The 22,792-nt window shown below is 46.3% G+C and overlaps 1 protein-coding gene across 9 annotated transcripts in view; it reads left to right on the top strand.

Moving 5' to 3' along the window:
* Nucleotides 1-5,742: 5,742 nt before the first annotated feature.
* Nucleotides 5,743-22,792, top strand: part of DOCK3 (dedicator of cytokinesis 3) — a 140,264-nt gene continuing 123,214 nt past the window's right edge. For all 9 annotated transcript variants that reach the window (XM_072347575.1, XM_072347574.1, XM_072347580.1 and 6 more), the window contains exons 1-2: nucleotides 5,743-6,199; nucleotides 20,305-20,388. In XM_072347575.1, the coding sequence (XP_072203676.1) occupies nucleotides 6,163-6,199; nucleotides 20,305-20,388 (121 nt within the window). In that variant the 5' untranslated portion in view covers nucleotides 5,743-6,162. The remainder of the gene's footprint in view (nucleotides 6,200-20,304; nucleotides 20,389-22,792) is intronic.

The raw sequence follows: 22,792 nt of genomic DNA, 5'->3' as shown, positions 1-22,792 counted from the left end.
CTGTCATTTTCTTCTTTCCCACTTCATACTCCTAAGTTGTACTTCTCTCTTCTGACTTCATTCTTTTTAAAATCCTGGTTTGTCTTTTTATGTCTTTGGGGCGGTTATTCATTTGGAGCCCATTTTTTTGCTGATGTGTCTTTGCTTGCTGTTCCAATTTCAGTAATACTTATCTATTGCTTTCAAATTGAGCACGAAGGTACAGAGTTCCAAAGTTTTTCAGCCAAATTACTTTCAGTAAATAGTTTCCATAGTTACCCAAAGATTCTTCTGTTAAAATCAAAACTGACTCCAGTGTTTGTTTACCATTTCATTTAAACTGAGCCATCTTAGTTCCTTCACTCCAAGGTGATTTGATCTACTCTTTTATAATGTCCTTGTTCCAAATCAAATCCACATTCACCATAGTATCACTTCATGTGAATTCATAAAACACTTGGAAAAGAGATCTGGCAACTCTCACACTAACAAGGACACGAATGCCACTGCTGACAGAACATTGATTTTCCTGCCTCTGTCTGGAAATTAGATCCTATAGCGATGCAGTTTCTAGAAGACATAACATTATTTTTTTAATCAAATCTAATTTTTGAATGCTCTTGAGAATTTTGAGCAAACTCACTGATGGCTTAGCATGCCCCCATGTTATTTTGACTCGGATTCTGCTACCTGCATTTCTTCAACCTGTCATGTCCTTGTTTCATAATGGTGGTATGTTTGCATTACTGCAGTTAATTTCTGTAATTTATTTGTATCCCTTTTCGTCATCATTATTTTAGATGTTTTCACTAGATTCTTTTAAAAGATACAGCAGCTTAATTGTTAGTCATTTAGACAGCAGTTTTATCCACACCGGTAAAATACTTTACTTGAATCATACAATATATTTGTTTTCATTTTTTCTTTTATTATTTATATTTTTTTATATTTTAATCTTTAGGGATCTGCACTACTTCATAACTCCAATCATTACATGTTATCTTTGGGTAATAAATTCTTCTTGCCTCTTTATAGGCACTGATAGAAATTCTAAGAACATAATTTCTTCAGCAGCTTTTGCACCCAATGACGTGTCTGTTCCATTCCTCAAAGCAAGCTGGTCTAATAACAAATACTGCAACAACTGATATGAATTCCAAACTAGCCGGTAAAGAATTGTAATTTTACTCTGTTTTGTTTTACTTTATTGAACCTGTTGAGCTACAGGTTTTACCAGCTTGCAGTAGGATTGGTATTAGTGGAAGATTACCTGTCCTATGGAAATCCTGCCATTAGCTCCTCCTGGCAGTGGCTTTGAAATGCTAAATCTCTGCTGAGTGCATCTTGTCTAAAGGGTAACAAGGAACAGCTGTCACAGTTCAACTCAAGCTGATACAGTCAAGCACTGAGAATAAAACAATATTCTGAACTTGCAGTGGGGACTGAGTGGGATAGCAGACACCAAAAGAAACAAACATAACAGGAAAATGCAGAAGTTCTACCAAAATTTGCAGTTTTGTAATTGTGAGCACAAAGTCATTTGTAACAGTGCATGTTGAGTCTAAATTCCTGGGGATGTTGATGGCTACATAAGGAATTAGAATGTTATTGCACAGGTTTACAGGAGGTGAGGAACATATTATTTGTTTTTAATTAGCACCTGCACAGTACTTGTGTTTTTTTTCTCCATTTGGAAACAGTCTGTTTAACCAAGGCTTTTTTCTCCTGTTGAATGATTCAGACACTGCATTATATGAGGACATTTCTTTCTGTTTTTCAGGAAAGTGCCTTTCTAACAGACTGTGCTGCTGTTTGCATGTCTGTAACAGCTAGACAGCATCTTGAGGAGCTCAAGGCTAAGTCTTTACTGCTTGAGTTTACACCAGGACTGTTCATCGAGCTTAAAAGTATTTGGGGTGAGGCTAGGACTCAAATCCATGTCCTCTTTGCTTGGTCAGCAGCTGTCAGAAACTTCATGATTCCATTGTAAGAGTGTCAAGAACACCATTAAGAAAATGTGAATATTAACCATTCCTGAGGGGACAAATTGATGCTGTTCTGAGAAGAGTTTGTTGGGCATATTAGGAGTTCCTTGCTAATTTTTACACACTAAATTAAGGCATGAGAGCATTATTTATCAGAGTATTGATTACTTCATTATAGTGATAGCTCATGAGGTTTCCATGCTTTTGTTACTTAGATAAATCAGCTGCTGGTCACTTCATTGATTCTGTTTCAGAGCTTGATGTAAGTAGACCAGATGGATTAACAGCAACTTCATCCTTTTCTCAGAGTTATGTAGCTCTTATCCTTGACTAATTATTTTGCCATGTCAGGTAATATTCCTACTTCCTTTTATTCTGCTCAAGATTATCTTGATTTCATTACAGAGGTCAAACCTTCTAAAACACATTTCATTCATTTTTTGTTTTGTTTTGCTTTTTGTTGTTGTTGTTTTTTTCCTCTATCATTTGTTTTGACACTAGCTTAATTTCCAGATAAGAATATATTCTTTGTACAGGTCAAAGAATGATGGCCAGATACAAAGCAGTCAGCTGGTCCTTAAGCATGTGGGTTAGCCAACACGGCTCGCTCGAGTTTTCTTCATAAAAACACAGAGACGTGGAAGCAGGACTCTGTGCCCTTGCCAGAAGGATGGGAAATGGGAGCAGAGATGCAGTCCGAGGGGGCGGACTTGCGAGCCCCGGTGGCAGCAGGGTCTGGCCGGGCCGCGAGTGCCTCCCGCCCGTAACAGCACCATGGAGAGCGCCCGGGGCGCCGCGCCGGACCGGACCACGTGGCAAAATGGCGAGCTGGTTGGAGCGTGTTCCTGCCCGCACCTCCCAGCCAGCTCGGAGGAAAGGCAACCTGCTCCCTTTCCACAGGGCAGCAGTGTATGTAAAGGGTATAGAGCAAGCTGCTAAGTCTCCAGTCACTATTTTCTATGAACAAAGGTTTAGTTGTCCCTAAACATCAGAAATGGACATCCAGCAAACAAAAAGACAAAAAAAAGCCCCACGCTCACAAGAAGAGTTTGCAAATATTTGTGAATTCTCATTTCAAAAATGACAGGAGCCAATAGTTGCTTTGGTCGTGCTGCCTCTATCCCGAACGTTAAAAGGAATTGATAGAAAAGGGTATCAGTTTGTCACAACAGTGCTAATTAATGTTTTACATTTTTTTTCCCCTCTCTTTTAAGAGCTAATTTGCTGTAGTAGTATATAAGTGAGAATGGGGCTGCAATAGCGTTCTTCTCAAACTTCTTAAGTATTTAAGCTACTCAGTACTAACCTGCTGCAGGGATCCTGCTTTAGCTGGATCTGGACTGGAGCTCTGACCGCTACCATCCTGTGGTTCTGTGATTCACGATGCACGAAGACTCAAATGGAAAATGTCCCTTTTTACAAACTGAAGAACGATGTATTCTGTTTCTTTAGGACAGGGAAAATGTTTATCCAGCACAAGCTGTGGTGTATTATAAATAAAGGTCCAGCTGACTGAAAAATTACCACCTGCACGGAATTTTTCATAATTATCCTTGATGTATGTTATTGGATCGACTCGTGTTTCACTACTGTTCTCTACTTCTGTGCTTAGAACAATAGAAAACAAAACATTTGTCTGCCTTAATTCAGACACCTTCTAGGCAAGCAACGTAGAAACTTACAAACTTCTATTGGCATAGAAGCATCGATCCGCCTTTGTTCGTATGCAAGTCCTGCTCTTTCCTGTTTTTATTATAGCAATATTTCAGCTGGAGCAAAAGTAAGTTGGCATCACGTTGGTGACTGTGAGAGGTGGTTTTTGGTGGTTTGGGGTTGTTGTCCTAAGCAATTATTGTCCTGATGAAAGGATATTCGGGTGGATGAGGTTGTGGGGCATGAACGCCGCGATGTGTATCTCTTTGCACTCCGACCTTCCATTGTCCCTTGCAAGCATTCAAAAGGATTGTGCAGCTCCCTTGATCTATTTAAGAGAAAGAAACTGTGTCAAATCACTCCTTAGCCAGCTGTCTTTCAGATCACATCTGTATTACATTATAGCAAGATAGCATACGGTATAAGATGCACATTAATTAATACTGTGTTGAACGTTAATGTGTTTGGATAAGGACAATTGCATCTGCTGTAAATGTAACCATAAGCAACTCACAACCCTTCCAACATAACAGCTCCGGTACACAGTCGTTGTTAAGTAACTTTTAACACAGTTATTCAGAATGATGAATCCTTCCTTTTCAATTCCTTCCTTTTCAATAAATAAGGCCTCGGAGTGTGTGTCTCATTGCTGCCCTATAGCACAGCACACGTGGCTGCTCAGATGATTTCTGTAAGAGGTGGTTGTTCTGCTCTGAAAAGCATCTACATTTGGTCCACCAATTAACTTGGACATGGATGCACTCTGAAGAAAATCCTGTTCTTGTTGTTGTGTTCTGGTTTGGTTTGGTCTTTTTCTTTCCTTAAGCCAGAAAGAGATCCGCTTCACTGCTGGTCAGCTGGCACAGAGAGGAAGCCAAGAACTGCTGCTGAATGAAGAAACTGAGAAGAACTGACCGATTCCTGTCTCTGCAGAGGCTTCCTGCTCTCAGTACAAGCAAGAGATAAGCAGGTATTTATTACTGAAAAAATATATATATCCAAAACTATAAATCCCAGCAGCAGCCTATCTCCAACTGATGCAACTCAGTGCCAGCTCTTTGTCCCTTTGCAAAGTTATTTCTGCATGCTGTGGGAGTGCCTTGTGAAGTAATGAAGCTATTGTAAATACATTTGCCCAAATACGGATCTGAATTAAGAAGTGATTGAATACATTGTTTTGTTCTATATCGATAACGTAAAGCATACTTGCTTATTGGCTGCTTTCTGTTTGTTCTCTGTATAGGAAAATGGAAGCCAACATCCCAAGTGCAAACAAAAACCTCTAGAGAAAGCTAGCCATGTTCATTGCTGAAAAGTAAGTTGCGAGCACTAAAAAGAAATAAATAATGAAGGTTTCCACAGCAACATAAGTTCTGTAGTGCAAACTGATGACTTTCATTCTGTTTTATTACATAATGATAGAGCAGATACTCTATAAAAAAGTGCCGGATGCGTTCGAAGTTAGATTATTAGTTTGGTGTGCTCCTATGACCTGACATCAAGCAGTTTAGTTCCAGGCGTTTCTGAAAACGCTGTGTGGAGGGTGTTGTCTTCTTCCCATGGCCTTGTGCACTGAAGCTGTGTCTGGGTTAAGGATCGTACTAATGACTGCTCAGGAGGGGTAAGTATGGTTTCATTTCTGCTCCAGAAGAGCAGCAGCAGCACAGCTCACCTCGCTGCCTTTCCAGTCAGCAGGGCCAGGGGTGAATGCGGCCCCTGTGGGAGGACACCCACTCCTGCTCTGTAACGAGGGAACACAGAGAACCTGTCCCTGCAGCAGCACAGAACCTGGATTCTGTGGTGTTTAAAACTGGATCCTTGTGAGCAGCCCTGAGATCCGGGCTGGGGCCATTCTGGAGCCCTCAGCTCCCACCCCCCCACGGTGGCGATTGTCTTTCTGTGCTCTTTAAAGGAATGTCAGCCGGTAGGCTGGTTTTAGTACAGGTTACGGCTGTACAACGACCCAGCTCCCCTCAGGCCCCGCCGTGCCCAGCGCTGAGGAGGAGCGGCCCGGCCCTGTCAGCACCGCCCCCGCGCCTCGCGCCTCGTGCGGGAGGGAAGGGGAGGGAAAGGGAGGGCGGTGCGGCGCGAGCCGCGCGTGCGCGCAACGCTCCATCGGCGGGGGGGCGCGGCAGCGAGAGTCCTCCGGCGGCGGCGACGACGACGGTGGCGGCGACAGGAGCGGCGGCGGCGGGGCTCGGGGCCGAGGAGCTCGGCGGGGCCGCGGGATCGCGTTGGGAGAGCTGCCGGGCCGGTCGACGGGCGCCGAGGTGAAGAGCGGCCGCCGCCGTCTGCAGCGCGGGCGGGTGGGAGGGGGGCGACCTCCCCCGCCCCCCCCCCACCCCCCTCGGGTCTCCCCAGGCCGGGACCTGCCGGGCGCGAGCAGCCCGAGGCGGGGGCTGCGCTGCGGCGGCGGCCGAGGAGCTGCGCCCCCGCTGAGGGAGGAGGAGGAGGAGCAGCAGCCGCCCCCGCTCCATGAGCGGCGCCCGCCCGCCCCGCTCTGCCCAGGGGACCCGCGGCCGGCGGCCGCCGCAGCGCCAGCAGCATGTGGAGCCCGACCGAGGAGGAGAAATACGGCGTGGGTAGGTGCCGCTGAACCCCCCCCCTTTCTGACCTGCCATCTCCCCAGTACCGCCCGCCGCCGTGCCTGGCCTCGGGGTGCCGTCTGTTCGGGGGCCCGATGGCGCCCGCCGGCAGAGAACGCGTCGCTCAGCCTTGGCCGTCAACCCGACGCGCTGTTCCCTTTCCTCCGCTCTTCATCCGCCGCGGTGTTGTTTATGTGGAGTTGGGCTCCGTGGCGATGTCATTAGGGGGCGGCAGCGGCGCACCTGCGGCGGGAGCGGCGGGGCTGGGCCGGGGATGCGGGGACGGGATGCGGGGACGGCCGCGTTCCGCCGCTCGTAGCGCTCCGCCGGGGCTCTGCGCCGCCGCCGATCCCAGGGAGCTCCGCCGGTGGCATCTGGGTTTTTTGTTAGATTTGTTTTTTAATGCCGGGGCCGCGAATGCGGTGAGAGGTTGAGAGGTTTCTGGTGGGTGCGGAGGCGCCGTGCAGCCCTCAAGGAAAACGCACGCTTCGTTTAGCTTCGTTTTGATTTTGCTTTAGCGTGTGTTTTTAAATAATAATAATAAAAGCAGGCAGCCTATGCCTGGTTGGCTTCCTAAACATCTCATTAGAGTTAGCAATCGCCTATATAGGGGTTTTTAAGTTCCACAGTGGGTTGTGGTCATCAGCTTCTGCAGATAAGAAAATACCCTCTGCCTCACTATGGAGATCCGACCCGCGCTGTTAGCGTGGGCTTTGCATGGCCGGCATGCACACAGTTAGAAGTCGCAGTGCTGATGGTGCTTAAAGCAAACTCTGAACGTGCCAGCAAGCAACAGAACGCACCGGGATGCTTTAGGTTAGAGTAGCACCCTGTGCGGCATGGATTTGGGTTGGTGCATCCCCCACGGCTTCTGTAATAAGCAGACGAATGAAGAATTCACTTTTGTTTAAAAAAGAAACCGCACCAAGCAACGGAGTGTGGTGTGTTAGATGAGAAGCTGTAGGGCAATATGTAATCACCAGGATTATGTAAAATTAACCGATTGCATTGCGCTCTGTGTGCTTGTTTGGAGGATGCAGAGTATCTGAAACTTGTTGGTACAGAAAACCCTGGTAGAAAGCCACCCCTCTTGTCCTGCTGCTAAACTTGCAGGTGTCATCGCAGTGTTTGCTTTAGGAAACAATTCCTCTTCTTTCACATCATGTTGGTTTTCCTCCTTTCTGTGGTTGTTCTTCCTTGCTGTGAGATGCCGGCATGCTGGGTTTGGGACTCAGAGGTTTGAGCTCTGCTTGGCCAGTGAGGGTGGGTGGGAAACGCTGCTCGTGTTGGGAGTTTGGTGCCACAGGTGGGGGCAGTGCTGGGGAGCACGGAGCTCTGTTAGCCCTCCGGTGTGGGCTGTGCTGTGCTGCAGGAGCTGTAGGTGTGGTTTTGTTGTCGGGAGACGCATCGCCAAAAATATAAAAGGGAAACAAAATAGGTTTTGATGTGTTGCAACCTTGCTGATTTAAGTTATTAAGTTTCATAAAGAAAAGAGTGTGGGTCAAAGGAATTTTCTTGGCGTGCGTTACTGACGTGAGCTTATCTCTTGGGCTTCGTTAATTTGTTTTTATTTATCACTGTCCCTCCCGAGAAACCCCGTGTGCTTTTCCCCACGCGCTCTGAAACGTCTCTGATGTCCCTTTGCATGGAGGCAGTGTGTGTCACATCCCTGCTGGGGCCGAAAAGTGTGATTCCAACTCCTGCAACACAACACACAGCTCTGGTGAAATACAGCGGTGTCCCTGGGCAGGCCTGGCTGCCTGCTCTGTGCTCTGGGCACAGCAATGCTATGCCACGATGTAGGTAATCTGGATGCAGTTCTGTTTATTGAAAGTAACTCCTGATTTGTGCCTTCTCATCTCACCCTGGGTGACAGATGATGAAATATATCAACAGTCCATGAAACTGCAGCATTACCTCCTTAACTCCCAGTGCTCTGCATGGTGTTGTGATGTGGAATACCGACGGAAGAACCCCGAGACCGTGACACTTACATAGACTTTTCTCAGGAAGATATCACATTTCCCTTCTCAGCATGTCGATATTGAGGGGTTTTATATTCTGCAGTGGCTTTCAAAGAGTTTCAGAAGACATTTGTCACACGCTTGCTGGCACCCTTCACAGCTACGCCGACTCGTTACTGCGTGAGAATTCATTAAAGTTATTGATGGAACATCAGCAGCTTTCTGGCAGTTCCAAAGTTCTCGTGCCTGTATAGCTGCAGCTGAAGAAGCCTTGGATGCCTGCAGCTCTGTGCAGCACTGCCCGGCTTGCACACAACTCCTCACATGGTTTTGCAGCAAAGGTACTCAGAAATTGCTTGGGATATTCAGAATAAAGAAATGGAAAAACTCCACGGATGCAGCTGAAGTTCTTCCTCGCTTGCTCCTCCCTGCTCCTATCTGCAGTCTGTTGCGACTGTTTCCCTTCAGCTCCGTGTAGAAATGCTTGTATGCAGTGCCTGTGCTCCCAGCTGGCGTTGGGAATGCACGCCCTGGGGTTGGCAGCAGCTCTCCTGTGGGCACTGCACCGTTGTGCACGCTGCTGCTCAGCTCTCCCAGTGGGTTATTGCAGATAACGAACTCTCCAGCCCCCTAGTGTTGTAGTGGCTTTAAAGCAGTCTCTCTCTTAAAGAAAATGTTAGTTGCATTAAGCTTCCGAAGCAAATATTCTGTAAAAACAACGAATTAAAAGAAAAAGCTAAGCAGGTGAAGGAGACCCCTCTTGTAAATAACTGCTAATTAAAATTTGGCAAATGATTGTGAGCTGATGATCTAATTAATGAAGCTGCAAGTTTTTGCTGCTTTATATCCGTGCAAGGAGCACTTTGGGTCATGCTGAAAAAAACCCAAACCAAAGATAGATGTAGTTGATCCTGTACTTTGTGGCTGGCCACACTAAACGTGTGGGTGCTAAATCACGGGGAGGCAGGAAAACCTGCCTGCACGAACAGCACCTACTGCTGTCTTGTTGGGAGTTACTGGGTTAAAACCTGTTGATTGCTTTATTTGAGGAAGGTGATTTTTGTGTATTTATTTTCATTACTCAACTGGTGAGAATAAGAAGTAAATCTCCAAGCATGAATGCACAAAACAAAAGCTTTCTTTGCTGCTAGGAAAGGCTGGAGCATCTTAATGTCCCAGTTACAGTTCAGTACTGCAGCTTCTGCTTTTTGATCAGTATCCTCATTTTCTTTCTCCTGCTGCTATTTGTTGGCTTGCACATCTTGCAATTCGCAGTAATGTATGGAAAAGCAAGGCTGTCCAACTTAGAAAAAGTCTGCCTTGCTTCTGTGCAGCTCCTGCCGTCGTGCTCAGTTCTCATCCCTCGGGTGTTAGGCTGTGGGTAGGTGAAGGAGTGCTTCCAGGTGATGGATGCTGCAGCTTCTCTGCATCACTGAAGCAGTTGATTACATGTTTAAAATGAAAAGTTTCAGAGAGATGAAAAAAAGCCTCTCCAAAATCGGCAGTAACTCCAGGTTTGGTGGAGAGGCCCGGGGCAGCCTGGTCCAATGGGGTCGGCCAGCCCACAGCAGGGATGGGGCTGGGAGGTCTCTTCCAATCCAAGCCACTCCATGGTTCTGTGAGTTGGTAACTTGGGAAGCAATAGTTGCAGTGACTGATGTAGTGGGATGTAGGTTGTAGTTCATCTTCTCTTTCATACGTTGCTGCCAGCAGCTTTAGCAGTCTGGCAGCAGCAGGGACGTGACTAAGGATATTCTTCAGTGATCTGCCTTGGGACCGAAGCCATACAGAGGGATGTGCTCATAAACCTCGGAGTAACAGTTTTCTGGGAGGTGCTGGTAGTAACTGTGGGCTTATGCTGATTTGTCTGGAAAACTGGGTGGTCAGTGCATTGGAGTTGTTCTGAGTTGCATTATTTTGCCCTGAAGAACGTGGTTTTTCTTTGTGACCTTGAGAATGAGCAAGTGAATTCATCGGTCGGGGGTCATAAAGGAAGTACATAAATGTTTTTGACTGAACGAGAGATGAATCACAGCTCCTGAGGTATGTGTGAGCAGAGACTTTCAGTATAGACAGGAAAGCTTAGCAAGGCTTCATTTAATGGGGCAAACAGCGCAGTTTCAGTTCAGTGTATGTCTGTACTTCTGTTACTGAGATCACCTGGGACAGGATATGCTGTTTTGTAGGAAGAGATGAGTGTGTCTTGGCTCATTTACCATAGGAAACAGCAACCAGATGACAGCGTAGCTACTCATGTGAATAACTGGTCTGCAGAGCTGGATGAGAAGTGACCCCTTACTAGTTTGAGATCATCTAAATGCTAGCTGCCCACGCTATGGTAGAAGCTAGGCAAGATTTTCTAACTATGGGAGAAATAAGGTTGAGAAGGTTTTTGGATCATGTGTGAAGGCAAGAAATTGGGCACTTATTTTAGCAGTTTATTGTGTGGTTTGTATGGAATGTTGTGTGATGCTGATGTAAGGAGTTGGAGTGTTGCAGTATGGGTTCTAACTTTTGATGCTGTGATGTTTTTCAGAGCACTTTGCTTGCTTGTGGTTAGACTGTGGGATGCATTTGGCCAACACCTTCAGGACTGTTTGCTGGTGGGATGGGGAGAAAGCTCTCTGGCCCTGCCCACAGCCAGGCTCACTTCCTAAGGATGACAGACCTGAGGTATACGGGCTGTCTGTCCTCACCTAGCTGCATCTCTCCACCAGTGGTGAGCAGTGTTTTGTGATGGGAGTTGGCAGTCTCAGACATACTCTTACTGCAAACGTTATGAAAGTTGCTGATGGGATGGGAAAGGAAGGATTTTCTAGTGATCTATAATACAAGTGCAAATAAGCAGCTGCTGACTCACTGAGAAGGATAAAGTTCTCTCAGGAGTTTTCCTGGTCCAACTTGTTTGTTTTCTGTAGGGCACAGAGCCATTAGTGTGAGCATGGAGTGACTGCAGGTGCTTTGGGGGCGAGAACGGGGCTGGGTAGAGACTGGCACTGCACTGGCTTTGTTCTGTGGTTAGATGTGAAAGGAAATAGGAAGATAAGTGCATGTTTGTAGGGAGCTGGGCTTTGTGGTTGTTCAGGAAACAAGTTCATTGGTTTACTTCTTTTGCATGGTTGTGCTCCGGAATAGCCTCAGCATCGTATTTGTTGGCATTTAAATGGCCACAGAAAGAGGATCTTTGGGAGTGAGGAAGGATGGTTCTTCTTGTCTTTATGAGCACATGAGATGGACCTGCAGCAGTTCTTCTAACTGGGATGTCAGCCAGTGGTTTGCAGTCGTTGTGGTGGGAAAGAGCTGTCAGTGCCCGATGACCTCCAGCCCTTACTGCAGTCACAGTCCTATTTAGTGCTTCACAGCTGAAGTGGGAGCTCTTCTCAGGTGTGGGTGTGAGAACATTGACGAAGGAATTGAAAGGCTGAAGGGGTATTCAGCTGTTATAGATTTTGCTGCAACTTCTCATGCTTCAGATAAAAATGGTTGGTGATTTGTAGGCTGATAAAGTTTGTATTGCTTCCTCAGTTGTAATTTTCACTGTGCGAGAGACTGAAGGAAGCATGTAGTAGGATCTTGTTCAAAGGCAGGTGCGCTCGTTGCTTTTGTTATGAATCAGTTTGAATACCACGATGGTTTACTCTTATTCTGTTTCAAAATCTGTTTGCATGCTGAACCTCAAGGCAGAGAGACAAAAGACCTCAACCAAGTGAGTGATGTTACAGTCAAACCTGTCTTCAGGTGTTTGGAAGCCAGAATCAACTCTGAAATCTCTTCTGAGATCCTGGGAGCATCCCTTAAGCTCTCTGCAACCTTAGTTCCTTCCTCTTAGACCTGTTACCTGTGTTATGTTAAGCAGTCTCCAGTCAAAGCACAATGAAGGCTGTTGGAAGGCTGATAGCTGTGGGCTGAGCAGGCCGAGGGCTGAGCAGCACATGGAGGTCATTCCTCTTGTCCTGCTTCTGTGCTTCTTCACTCTCTTCTCTGGAGTCCTGGAGCCCTGGGCCTTGAAAGCCATGGCAGGTGCTGCTGGGCACAGAGGCAGGTTGTTCTGCTGTTAGTGGTAAGCTGGTAGCAGCACTGACACAGAAGCAGAGGTTTCTCTAGATTTTATGATGTAAGGGAGCTGATGTGCAGTTCCAGTGTTGGTAGTGGTGATTGATTTTTTTTTTATTTATTTATTTTCCTAAATTTGCTGGTTTTTTGTTTTTTTGTTTTACTTTAAATAGAAGTCAGTGAGTTACCCGGCTGATGTCAAGTACTGCTCCCCTTTCTGTCTTCTAATCTCGTCAATGAAGCCTTACATACACGTCAGACCCGAAGGAACGGCTGGTTGAACAGGTGCGGGTTGAAAACAGAAGTGGCTTTTTACAGGCCTGTTTGTATGCACCCCAACACGCAGTCCTCCATAGTGCTGGAGGATGTGGGCTGCCCTGTCAGGAGATGTGCCACGGGAGAGTACCACAGGCAGGGTTAGGTAGGGACTGCTGGGCACTGCTGGGTGTGCTCCTGGCAGCAGGGCCTGGTGCTGGGAGGCTGATGCTGTTTGTTCTGCCTGTACTCTTCCTCACAGGGGTTGCTGCATGAGGCTGCCTGCCTCACCTCAGAGTGTTCTCCTTTGTGTAACTGGGGTGCAGGGCTTTATCACATGTGCAGGGAGGAGCGTAGGCACAAGGAAGGCAATGTTAGCCAGCAGGGGAGAAAAATTCCCCCCAAATACACAAGTTACTGCTTATTTACTGCCATGGAAACAACAATAGATACAAGGGGCACAATAGCGCTGCTTGATGGGATGCTTTCTCAGCTATGGAACAGAATTGTTCAGCACAGTCACCACCTTCAGTAGACTTGCAGGGATGAGCAGATCGAGGTGCTCTTGGTTCCATGCTGTGACAGCTGTGCATGGCCTACCGGAGTGTGCCTTGTCTCTCATGTCCTCATCACCACTGCTGAAATGCACCCCTCCCTTGCTCACATTCCCTGTTTGCTCCATCAGAATTCAAGTGCCTGTGAGTGTCAGTAAGTGCCATTTCTTCTGCATGGAGTAATTCAGTGACACACCTTTGTTTTCTATGCGCTTCCCTGTCATGCTGTTTTTTCAGACAGTACATGGACCAGCATAATGAAATAGGAGGCATTTCTTTCAGAGCAGCCCTCCTAGATTATTGAAAATGACCCATTGACCTTCGATGTTGATTTGCTGTGTACTTTGCACCCTTGCTTTTGTAAATGGCCTAAAGCTGAATGATTGGCAGCTCAGTTGTTGGTAAACCTGGGATGCAGCAGTGCAGCTTCAGTGCATTTGGTGGTTTCCTTCTTCGATGTTCTTCATCACAGCGGCACGCAGGGCTGCCGCATCTGATGGTGGGCTGTTGTGGCTTTGGAATTCTGCTGGCTGCCCTTCAGGTTGCTGGCCTGACAATATTCCTTTATTTATTTATTTGTGATTAATTTGTATTTGGTTAAAAAAGAAATGATTTATTTCAAATTGAGCAAAGGATGCAGTAAGAGTATTTTAGTCACGTGTCAGATGATGTTGATAGTGTTAAGCAATGTGCATTTGCTGGAGTCAAGATTAGAAGAGGTCTATAGACCTTGTGAGGAAAGCATCTCCTGCTCTGTCAGGTAAATGCATTGTTTCAAGGAAGTTCAGTAGGGAACAGAGGAACAAACAGATGGAAGTTCTCATGTGGGACTTGAGAGGTTTCTTAGCCGTGTTGTGGGCCATCTTCAGTTCTCCCCAAGTAGTTCTTGCGTTGCAGACTGTAGGCTATCATGTTTCTGCACCCCAGCTGAAAACCCTACCTGAAACTAAATGCACTCTTATCTGCCATCTTTGTCCTACCCTTCTCCCAGTGGAAAATGTGCACATAGATCATAACCACCAAGGTAACTTCACATGATGGACTTGGTAGTTAGCCAGCAGGGCAGGGGGTTGTGTTGTGTAGTTGGTGTAGAATGAGGACTGGGGTGGGCAAGGAGGGCAGGAAGGGGCCAGTTTGTGGTTAGCTGCTTTCTGGGGAGTTGTGGGGAAGGCAGCACAGCCACTCCTCAGGGCTGCCCAGTGACAGGGCATGGAGCAGCGGTCTCTTACTGTCTAGGACATGAGTTCTTGCACCACCAGCAGCCAGGTGCTTGAGCAGGCTGCATGGGGAGCTAGTGCCACCTCTGTCATCCAGGACAGATGGTACTCAGCTGGTTTCTTGTGTCTCCTGGTGTTCAGCAGGATACTGGAGCTCTTGCTGGCTCACACTGTTGGTGAGGAATGGTGCAGGGAAGCACCACAAGGGGTGTGGTTCTCCCCTTTGTAGCCCCTGTCCCTCATCTAAGGGGACAAAAAGGGGGTTTCTGTGTTCTTTCCACATAGGAGAAATGGTGTATGGGTATGGGACTTCTGTTCCCCCAGGAGAGAATGGGGGAGCTGATAGCTGGGAGTTGATGCACATGGGAAGGGTGAGTGACCAGGACCGGTGCCTGCAGGGCTGGGAGCTCAAAGTCAGCTCTTTAATATAGGTAACAAAGTGGACACCGCTGTGGACTTTTTGTTTCAGTCCTACCTTTTGTCACCAGGATGTGCAAAACTATTTTAAACAGCTCCTGATTTTTGAGCCTAATCTCTATTTTTGTCTAGTAGGGTGGGGGAAGGATGCTCGCAATAATTCACTTTGCTAGTGAATGATCACCTTTCTTCTCAGGCATCTGTTTCTTTTTTTACACAACTATTTTCCTAGCATGACTCAGGAGGAGGAGGCGGCGTTGCTAGGCAGCCGTGCCAGTGCCCTGCGGATGCCGTGCGATGGCAGCAGGCCTGCCTGCAAGGATGTGCTGCTGCAGGGCTGCGCTGCCGGCGGCTCTCAGCTCCGTGTGCACCACGCAGCATCCTGGCAGCAGCAACTGCTGCCTAGCAACTGCCGGCTGGCCCCGAATACCTTCACTTAATTGTGCTGTAATTTGGGTAATGCTCGGTGCCGTGCAGATTCCCTTCAATTCTGCAGTATATTTTTCCTTCCTCAGGGTTTGCTGTAGAAGTTCATAAAGACCATTAATAAGGTCAAAAAATTCTTTAGCTCTCTTCTAAGGCGAGTCTTTTGTTTAATCCTTTCTCTCCTATTGTAACGTTTGGATGGCTTTTAATCAGCTTTTGATAATCTTTTTTTGGCGTGTGTGTATTACATTAGTGCCTGCCCGTTCCAATCGGATTAGAGCCCTGTTCTGTGGTGTGTGTGCCAGCACACTGAGGGATCCCCCCTGCACACCCTGCATGTACCTGGGTGGCCGGTTCTTGAGCCTGTAACTGGGCTCCTCCTTTCCCTCATTGCAAACCTCTTGGTGTTGTCCTTACTTCACCAGCAGAGCGTTCTGGAGGCGTTTGCTTCTAGTTTTCTGTGTAAACATACCTGCAGAATGGGGCCTGATCTTGCACATAGCTCTGGCTGTCTCAAATTAATTTCTGACAAGTAATTGGTCGTGCAGATACTAGGAAGGTATGCTGTGAGGGTGCAGATATTCTTCCAGGTACCTGTAGAATAAATGAGGACATTTTCATCTAAATTTCCCCGTGCTTCTGTTCCCTTGTCAAATTATCATCCAGGTCTGACAAGGCAAACTCTGGAGCTGCCAGGCTTCATCAAGCTGTTACTCAAAACAGTCAATCATAATGGCCTTTAATTTCTGATAAAAATCTGCAGGTCTTTTTCCTTCATAATCTGTTCTTTGGCCTTTTAAACGATCAGGCCTACCATGTTCTGTTTGCAGGAACTCCTCCTTTTTGCAGGCAGAAGGGCTGCAGTTCTGTGGGGCTCACAGTGATGGGTTTGGGCAATAGGGGTCCTTTCCCCTGCAGGGGTTTGTGTAGCACAGGTGGAAGAGGTTTTTCCAGCACAGCATGGAAACCTCTTGAACCAGTTTTGTTTCTCAGCCCTCATTTAAATAAATACTTCTGCTTTTCACTATTACATTTGGGAATGTGTGGAGGGAGAGGGCCCTGTTCCCTTCTGAGAGCAAACAAATGACTTACTGTGGGCTGAGCTGTATTTTGTCTTGTAAATAGTTCATTATGCAACATCAAAATGTTTTTGTAGGCTTTAGTGTGATGCGAGGAAATAGGTTGCAGAAGAATCAGAAAGGATGGGCACAGGGTGCATACCTATACCAGTACGTGGTGCCACAGAGGAGTTTTGCTTATGGACACAGCTGGATTCTGCTCGAGCCCACATGTGGCTGTGCTGTACGGCACAGTGCTGGGGCATTTTCCTCCTTTCCTTTTAGCTTCTCTCACTGCTCACATGAAAATGTGACACAATTCTCTCACTAAGTTTATCGTGCAGTTGACGTAATCCGTTTGAGAAGAAAAATGAGCTGTGGAAGCATTGAGGCCCGGGTGAGCCTGGGTGGGGAAGCTGGGACATAGAAATTGGATAAGAAGCAATTTCAGAAAGCAAGATATATTATCAGCTGTGCCACTGTGGAAGTGAAAGCAGCTTTGTTGTCTGGCTGGGCAGCAGAGGGTAATAATGAGACATGAGATCTAATGTTTCTCTGCCAGTGAATTGTATCCTCTTTTTTGCCTTAATAGTGTTCAGGTAAGGTCACAAGTCAATAACAGGGGACAGCAGAAGCTCAATTTGGGATTCCTTAAGGACAGTGTGGGAGGGATCCTGTCAGCCCAGCCAAACATTCAGCTCCTTTGGTCTCTCCTTGGAAACACGTGCTACAGGTCACTACCAGTGGAGGAGCACAACACAATATGCCAATAATTCATCGTGCAAAAGCTCTTGTGCCATGTTTGCAGCATCTTGTCTCACTTCTTTCTGGTGTTCTGTCCTTTTTGGTAAAGGATATGTTTTTGGTCAAGACGAAAACTGGCAGATGGTGGTTTACTGTGAGTTTTACACAGCACCGTATATAATTGTCTTGCCTACTTTCCCAAGAGGGCGTTCTGCTGTGCCATGCAGGGAGGGTTTGGAGGTGCCTGAGCTGATGCCAGGATTTGTTAATATTGGTCCTGGACTTCTGCTCAGAGTGGTGGGAGGAAGGCAAGAGATTGTGGGTTAGGTGCGAGGTTGGGATTGTTCAGCCCCATGGACCGAGTGGCATCTGTCTGCAGTGTGTGCTCCTGCTAGGTCCTTCTGCAGCGCTGCGTCACCCCTGTAGCAGCAAAACTTAGTCACTTGGCTACTGCCCAGCTTTCCTGGATCACCGAGAAATATTTTAATAAGAACTGGCTTCAACATGGATCCCTTCAGAGCTTCCTAGTCAGTCTCAGAAATAAATCAGCTTTCTCTCTCTACTAGTTTCTGATCCATACAAAGGCCTTCCCCCTTTATCACAGCCAAGCTCGGGTTCTGCAAGAGCTTCACATGTTTCAGAACAGCCCCTTTTTCTAAAATCCTGGTAGGTTGTATTGACTGGATTGTTCTCATCCATACAGCGAGCAGCTTCTTTAGTTACCTAATGCGAGGAAGCACTTAGCTGTGCGAAAACATACCATCTCTTTGTGAAGGTGCCATGTTTGTCTGTGCACCTTTTAATTCTGTTGTTTTGAACCAAGTTCTCTTACTGCAGGTAACTTGTAATGCAGCTGCTTGTTCTGTGTCAGGGCACTTCCCTAAGCCAGGAGAACATTTCGGAGTCTGTCTTCCCCTCTTTGGTCTTTGGATTTCCTAACTGTTTCTCCCTATCCATCTGTTCCTATGTTACACCTTTGGTCTCTTCCTATTCTGATATCCTGGTGATGGCTACTGTGTGTGGTCAGAGCTTTCCCTTTGGATGGAGTTCTGGTTTAACTTCTGGCTGAAATTAAATTCTATGGCATCCTTACAAACTTGGCTGGTGAGAAGAGGTTTAATACCTGGAAATAGATACTGTGTGTTTCAGCAGTCTGCCTAGGGGCTGGGAGGGGTTGCTGATACCTGGTGAGTGGTGGGGAAGGCTTTGCTGCATGGCTGTTCTGGAGATGCGTTGCTGCTTCCCTCTGGGACAGGTGATGGGGGCTGCTCAAGTGATGGGCAGCCTGGGGGTGTTGGTTTTGCTGTGAAGGATCGCTCTGTAGGAAGCAATGAAGTCAGATACTGCAGCTCCGTCTGGAAATTATTTTCCTTTGAAGGTCTCGGTTATGCTGTATTTCCCACCCATATTTGTGTTCATTCCTTCCAAGTAACACCACGGAGAAGAATTGCATGCCTAGAAGTGACTTTGTAAATAAGATTGTGTTGCATTAATATGTTTTTAGTGATTAAAAAGGTAACATCCGTAACTTTGGCAGTAACCTTTGGAGTCATATATCAGACTGCAGAGCAGCCACAGGGTTCTGGGATTCTGTCACAGTCAGCAGCTATTTTTGCAGTTCTTTTTTTGTTTCAGAGATGATAAACTGTGGGTTGTGTTGAACAGTTGTACAAGATTCGGCTTGGTGCATTTGGTCAGTTTACTTGGGTTGGCTTGTGATTAGGTTAGTGTGGCTGAAAAATCTCTTGAGATTTGGCATCTATTACTCTGCACTATCTATCTGGCTGTTTGCATACTTGTGGGTGATTGAAATTGTTCGATGCAACAGATCTGCGTAGCCCATGGGTTTATCAATGAAGGAGCTGTTTTGCATTCTGCTCTATGGACAATAAGGAATGTGAGGTGTTTTATTTGAGAACTTCAGTTCTAATGGAGACTGGATATCCAGGTTGTACCCACAGCGGATGGACAGGACTCACTTCTGTTCTCTGCGTTTTGCTTTTCCTTCTGAGTCAGGTGGGCATAAGAAAAGGGCTCTGATTGTTTTCTGAGTGCAAGGCCTGAACTGTGCAGAGCTCGTGTCGTATTGATGCAGTACAGCCCTTAGGAGGTTTGTTTTATGTCAAAACATCTAATAAATGAACAGTTTCCTTCTAGAAATTAACAAATCTTTTAGAGTGATTTCTTCTAGGCCTAAATATACATAAGTCATGATTCCCTATTAAGAAAAAATAATCAGAATTTAAAGGTCACTTGTGGATTACTGGAGGGGCAAGGAGAAACTGCCAGAGATCTGATGGTGGCCTTCTGGTGAGCCATTGGGCAGCTGCTGGGAGAAGCATAAAGTGATGCTCGTTGATTAAACCTATAGTTGTGGGTTCTTCATGGGTGAGTTCTCCAGTTGTGCAGGGTGGGCCCAGTTGCTGCATTGCCTGGCTTCCTGGTTAGCTGCTGGCAGTTCTGCACAAAGCAGCTCCGGTCATAAGGGATTCAGTGGCCTTGACACAAAAAGGCATTCAGGGTGGAGATGAACTGCAGCTCCATCACAGAGAGACATCTCAGCTGTAGCCGAGCGCTTGTATTTAAAGGGGAGCATTCTCTTACACTGGGAAAGGCTGGTACTCATTGCAGGCTGTGGTCCCAGCCCTTGGGATCCCACCAGTAGCACTGTGCTGTGTGCAGGTGCCAGGCAGCCGGTCTGTGGGCTCTGGGCCTGTGTGCTTTGGGCAAAGGGCTTGTGTGGCTGAGTTATATCTGTGCCTGTGTGAGTTTGTATGTGCTGATGGGCAGATGTGGGACCTGGGGTGGGGGGAAGCAGGGAATAAATCGCAGTCTTTAAATTTGTGTTTAAAATTGAGGTTAATTAAATTACCTTGAACAATGTTTCAGAAGTTTAGTGTGGTAGTTCTTGAAAAGTACAGGTTCCTTTGTATTCCTCAGGGTATCCAATTAAACACCTTAGTACACGTTAGTATTGGATTTTGCTGGTCTATTAGCTGCACAAATGTTAATTGCAATGGGTGCAACTTGAAGGAAATTGATTACAGCGCTTCATTATTTTCTTTGAAGTTAGGACTGTCTGCTCTGATGCATTGTGCAGTGGAGTAAGAAGTGAGACAAGGAAGCTTCTGTGTCTAGTATGAATCTGGAGGTGGTGATTGAAGCGATTGAGCCTTGCTTGGTTCAAGAGTCTCATAAAAAGCTCACCATTTGTTTCACTGCTGAGCTTAACCTGTGATAAGGGCCGAAATGAAGGTATGCGATGCGGAGAAGTTGGCTGACAGGTTTTCTGGGCAGCTTTGTAATAGCTATTTTTGTGTAGGGAATGAGCTGAAGTGCTATGCTTAGAAAGAAAATTCACGCTCAGATTCAACCCTCATATGTCTCTCTCTCTTTTTTTTCCCCACCCTTCAGTGATATGCAGCTTCCGAGGAGCTGTGCCGCAGGGCTTGGTCCTGGAGCTGGGTGAGACCGTGCAGATCCTGGAGAAATGTGAAGGTAAGTGCAATGCCCAGGAGGCTGTTCTATTTGCTGGGTGAGAATGTGGCAATATTTTAATACAGCAGATTTTAGTAAGTTGTTCTGGAATAATGATGCATCGAATCCAAGCACTTGGATAAAGAACTAGCCTGACCCACTTTTTGTAGGAAAGGCTGAGTGCTTCTGGCACTAATCCAGTCTGATAGGGGGTCAGTGTGTTTTAAGTTAACCATCTGTCCAGAAAATCTTGAACCCTGACCTGATTGTTGTGTTGTAATTGGGTCTTGCAAGAAATTTTCATCACATGAAGTGTAGCCTGTGGTTTTTTTTTTAGCCATGTTTTCTAAATGTTGCTGTTATGTGTTTCAATGAAGCGTACCAGCGTTTATTGCTTGGAAATGCCTGAACACACGAAAAACATGAGTTGTGGAACAGAAGGGTACAATCTAGGAACAATACTGGAAATAAATTGAAGAATAGAGATTTAGAGAGAAGTGCATGCTTCGTCCTATGTTCTTTTTGTTCCTGAAGGAGAATGCCATTGTTAACATTACAGCTGTAACCACGGTTCTTGTGTGGCTGTAGATATCTGGATGTGAGTAAATTGCACATCCCGATCCTTTGCTGTATTCCTGGGACTTCTTGTTGAAGTTGTTGCATTTAAAAGGAGGATGCTTTTTATCCTAACATTCAGAGTAAGCGAGTGGTATAAAGCATGTTTATCGAGAGAGAGGCTGACAAGGTACAGTGTGAGGATGTTTCTCTGTAGTCTGAGACTGAATAATGTAACCTTAATCCTAAAGCATTTAAAGACAAATTCAGACCCCGGATCCACAGATCTGAATTCCAAATTCTCATTCCACAGAACTGTGGTTTTGGTTTTGTGTTTGTTCGGTTTACGTTCCTTTTTCATCTCCAGTGCTGAAGTTCCTATATAAACCTCCTGGCTGCTTGTCAGATGACTGCTTTTTCTGCTCTCCTGCCTAAAACTGTCCTTTGCTCTTGAGGCTTTCCTCATGTGTTTGTTTTTTTAGCTACTGACTGAACTCTTTAATGACAAAGTAACCAAATACTTGTGGTTCTTTTAGAAAAGTGGTGACTTCCTCACCTGTAAAGATTTGAATGAGAGTTTTGCAGTTCAGTGGTGATGTTTAATCCACAGAGAAGCATGTTGTAAATGATACATCTGGTATCACATGTGCAAATTGATAATGTTTGTTTAAAAGCAGTGTGGTGTGATGGGCTCAGCTTTGTTCAGACAGTGCTGTTGGTTGTGGTCGCTTTGCCAGGGCTTGTGAATGCTGCAAGCTCAGGAAAAAGTACTTGAAAAGAATAATACAACCCTAACAGAAAACAGTGATATTGTTGGAAGCCAGCATGATATTTTCAAACCATTTCCAGTAATCTGGGAAACTTCCAAAATTGAGGAGAAAAAGGCAGGGTGTCCAAAGGAGCAGCTTGCTTGTGGGAAAGGATAATCCAGTCCATCTCTACAGTGTTGCAGTAATTGGGCTCTGTGATTTTTTTTTTTGCCAGTAATTTTGAGGACAGTTCCTCAAAGGCAGTTTGTGTCAGTCTTCAGATCATTGAGGAAGGAAGGCCCTGTGGTATGGGGTTCTCCTCTGTGGATGGAGGCTTTAGTGCTCGTGGGCTGGTTGTTTTTTAAGCACACTGTCTTGTCCTGTTGGTTTTCTTTTTCCTGTGTGTGGAAGCAGTGTGCTTGCATGCACACACACGTATATGTATATGCTTATACGCATGTGTTGTGTGCAATGGAGCTCTAAGGCTAATAGCACTAACATTAATGAATGTTAACTGATAACACATGAGCAAATCCTCTTTTTTAATTGTAGTCGTGCAGCTTTTTAAAACCTGCATGGTTTAATTTCTGTGTTAGTAGCAGTCTTCAATAGCCATACATGTAATGTAGTTAGCTCCCTTGGTATCCAGCAGTGACAGGGTGGCCAAATGAAGGGACACCTGGGAGCTGGTGTTGGTTTGTTTTGCAGTTTTGAAGAACTCTGCTGGAGTGTGGTATCTCTGCCATGCTGCCAAGCCTCCAACGAGATAGCCGTTTTCCTTTGCCTTTCCTGTGCCTGGGGAGCGGAATTTGCTTAGATCACATCCACACAGCTACTGTGGAAAATGCTGCTACTTTGGAGAGCAGGGATGGCTTCTGGGATGCCTTATTGTGTGTCTGAGGCCAAGACGAAACACTAAGATCCAGCTGTGCTGCTGTGGCCCTGCTGGCAGCAGGCTGGGTGGGAGCTGGGCACCACTCAGGCATGTGGCTCTCACTGCTCGTTTCTGCCAGCCCTCCTCTAGGTACTGTATAGTGCTAGATGCACACAGATAGCCTGCAAGCAGCTTATGTGCAGATTAACTGGGAGAAGCAATTATTGATTGGCCAGCGTATGCAAAA

The sequence above is a fragment of the Excalfactoria chinensis genome, chromosome 12 (assembly GCF_039878825.1).
Source record: "Excalfactoria chinensis isolate bCotChi1 chromosome 12, bCotChi1.hap2, whole genome shotgun sequence".
NCBI lineage: Eukaryota > Metazoa > Chordata > Aves > Galliformes > Phasianidae > Excalfactoria > Excalfactoria chinensis.
The sequence above is the reverse complement of the archived record's forward strand: the minus strand, read 5'-3'. Positions and strand labels throughout refer to the sequence as shown.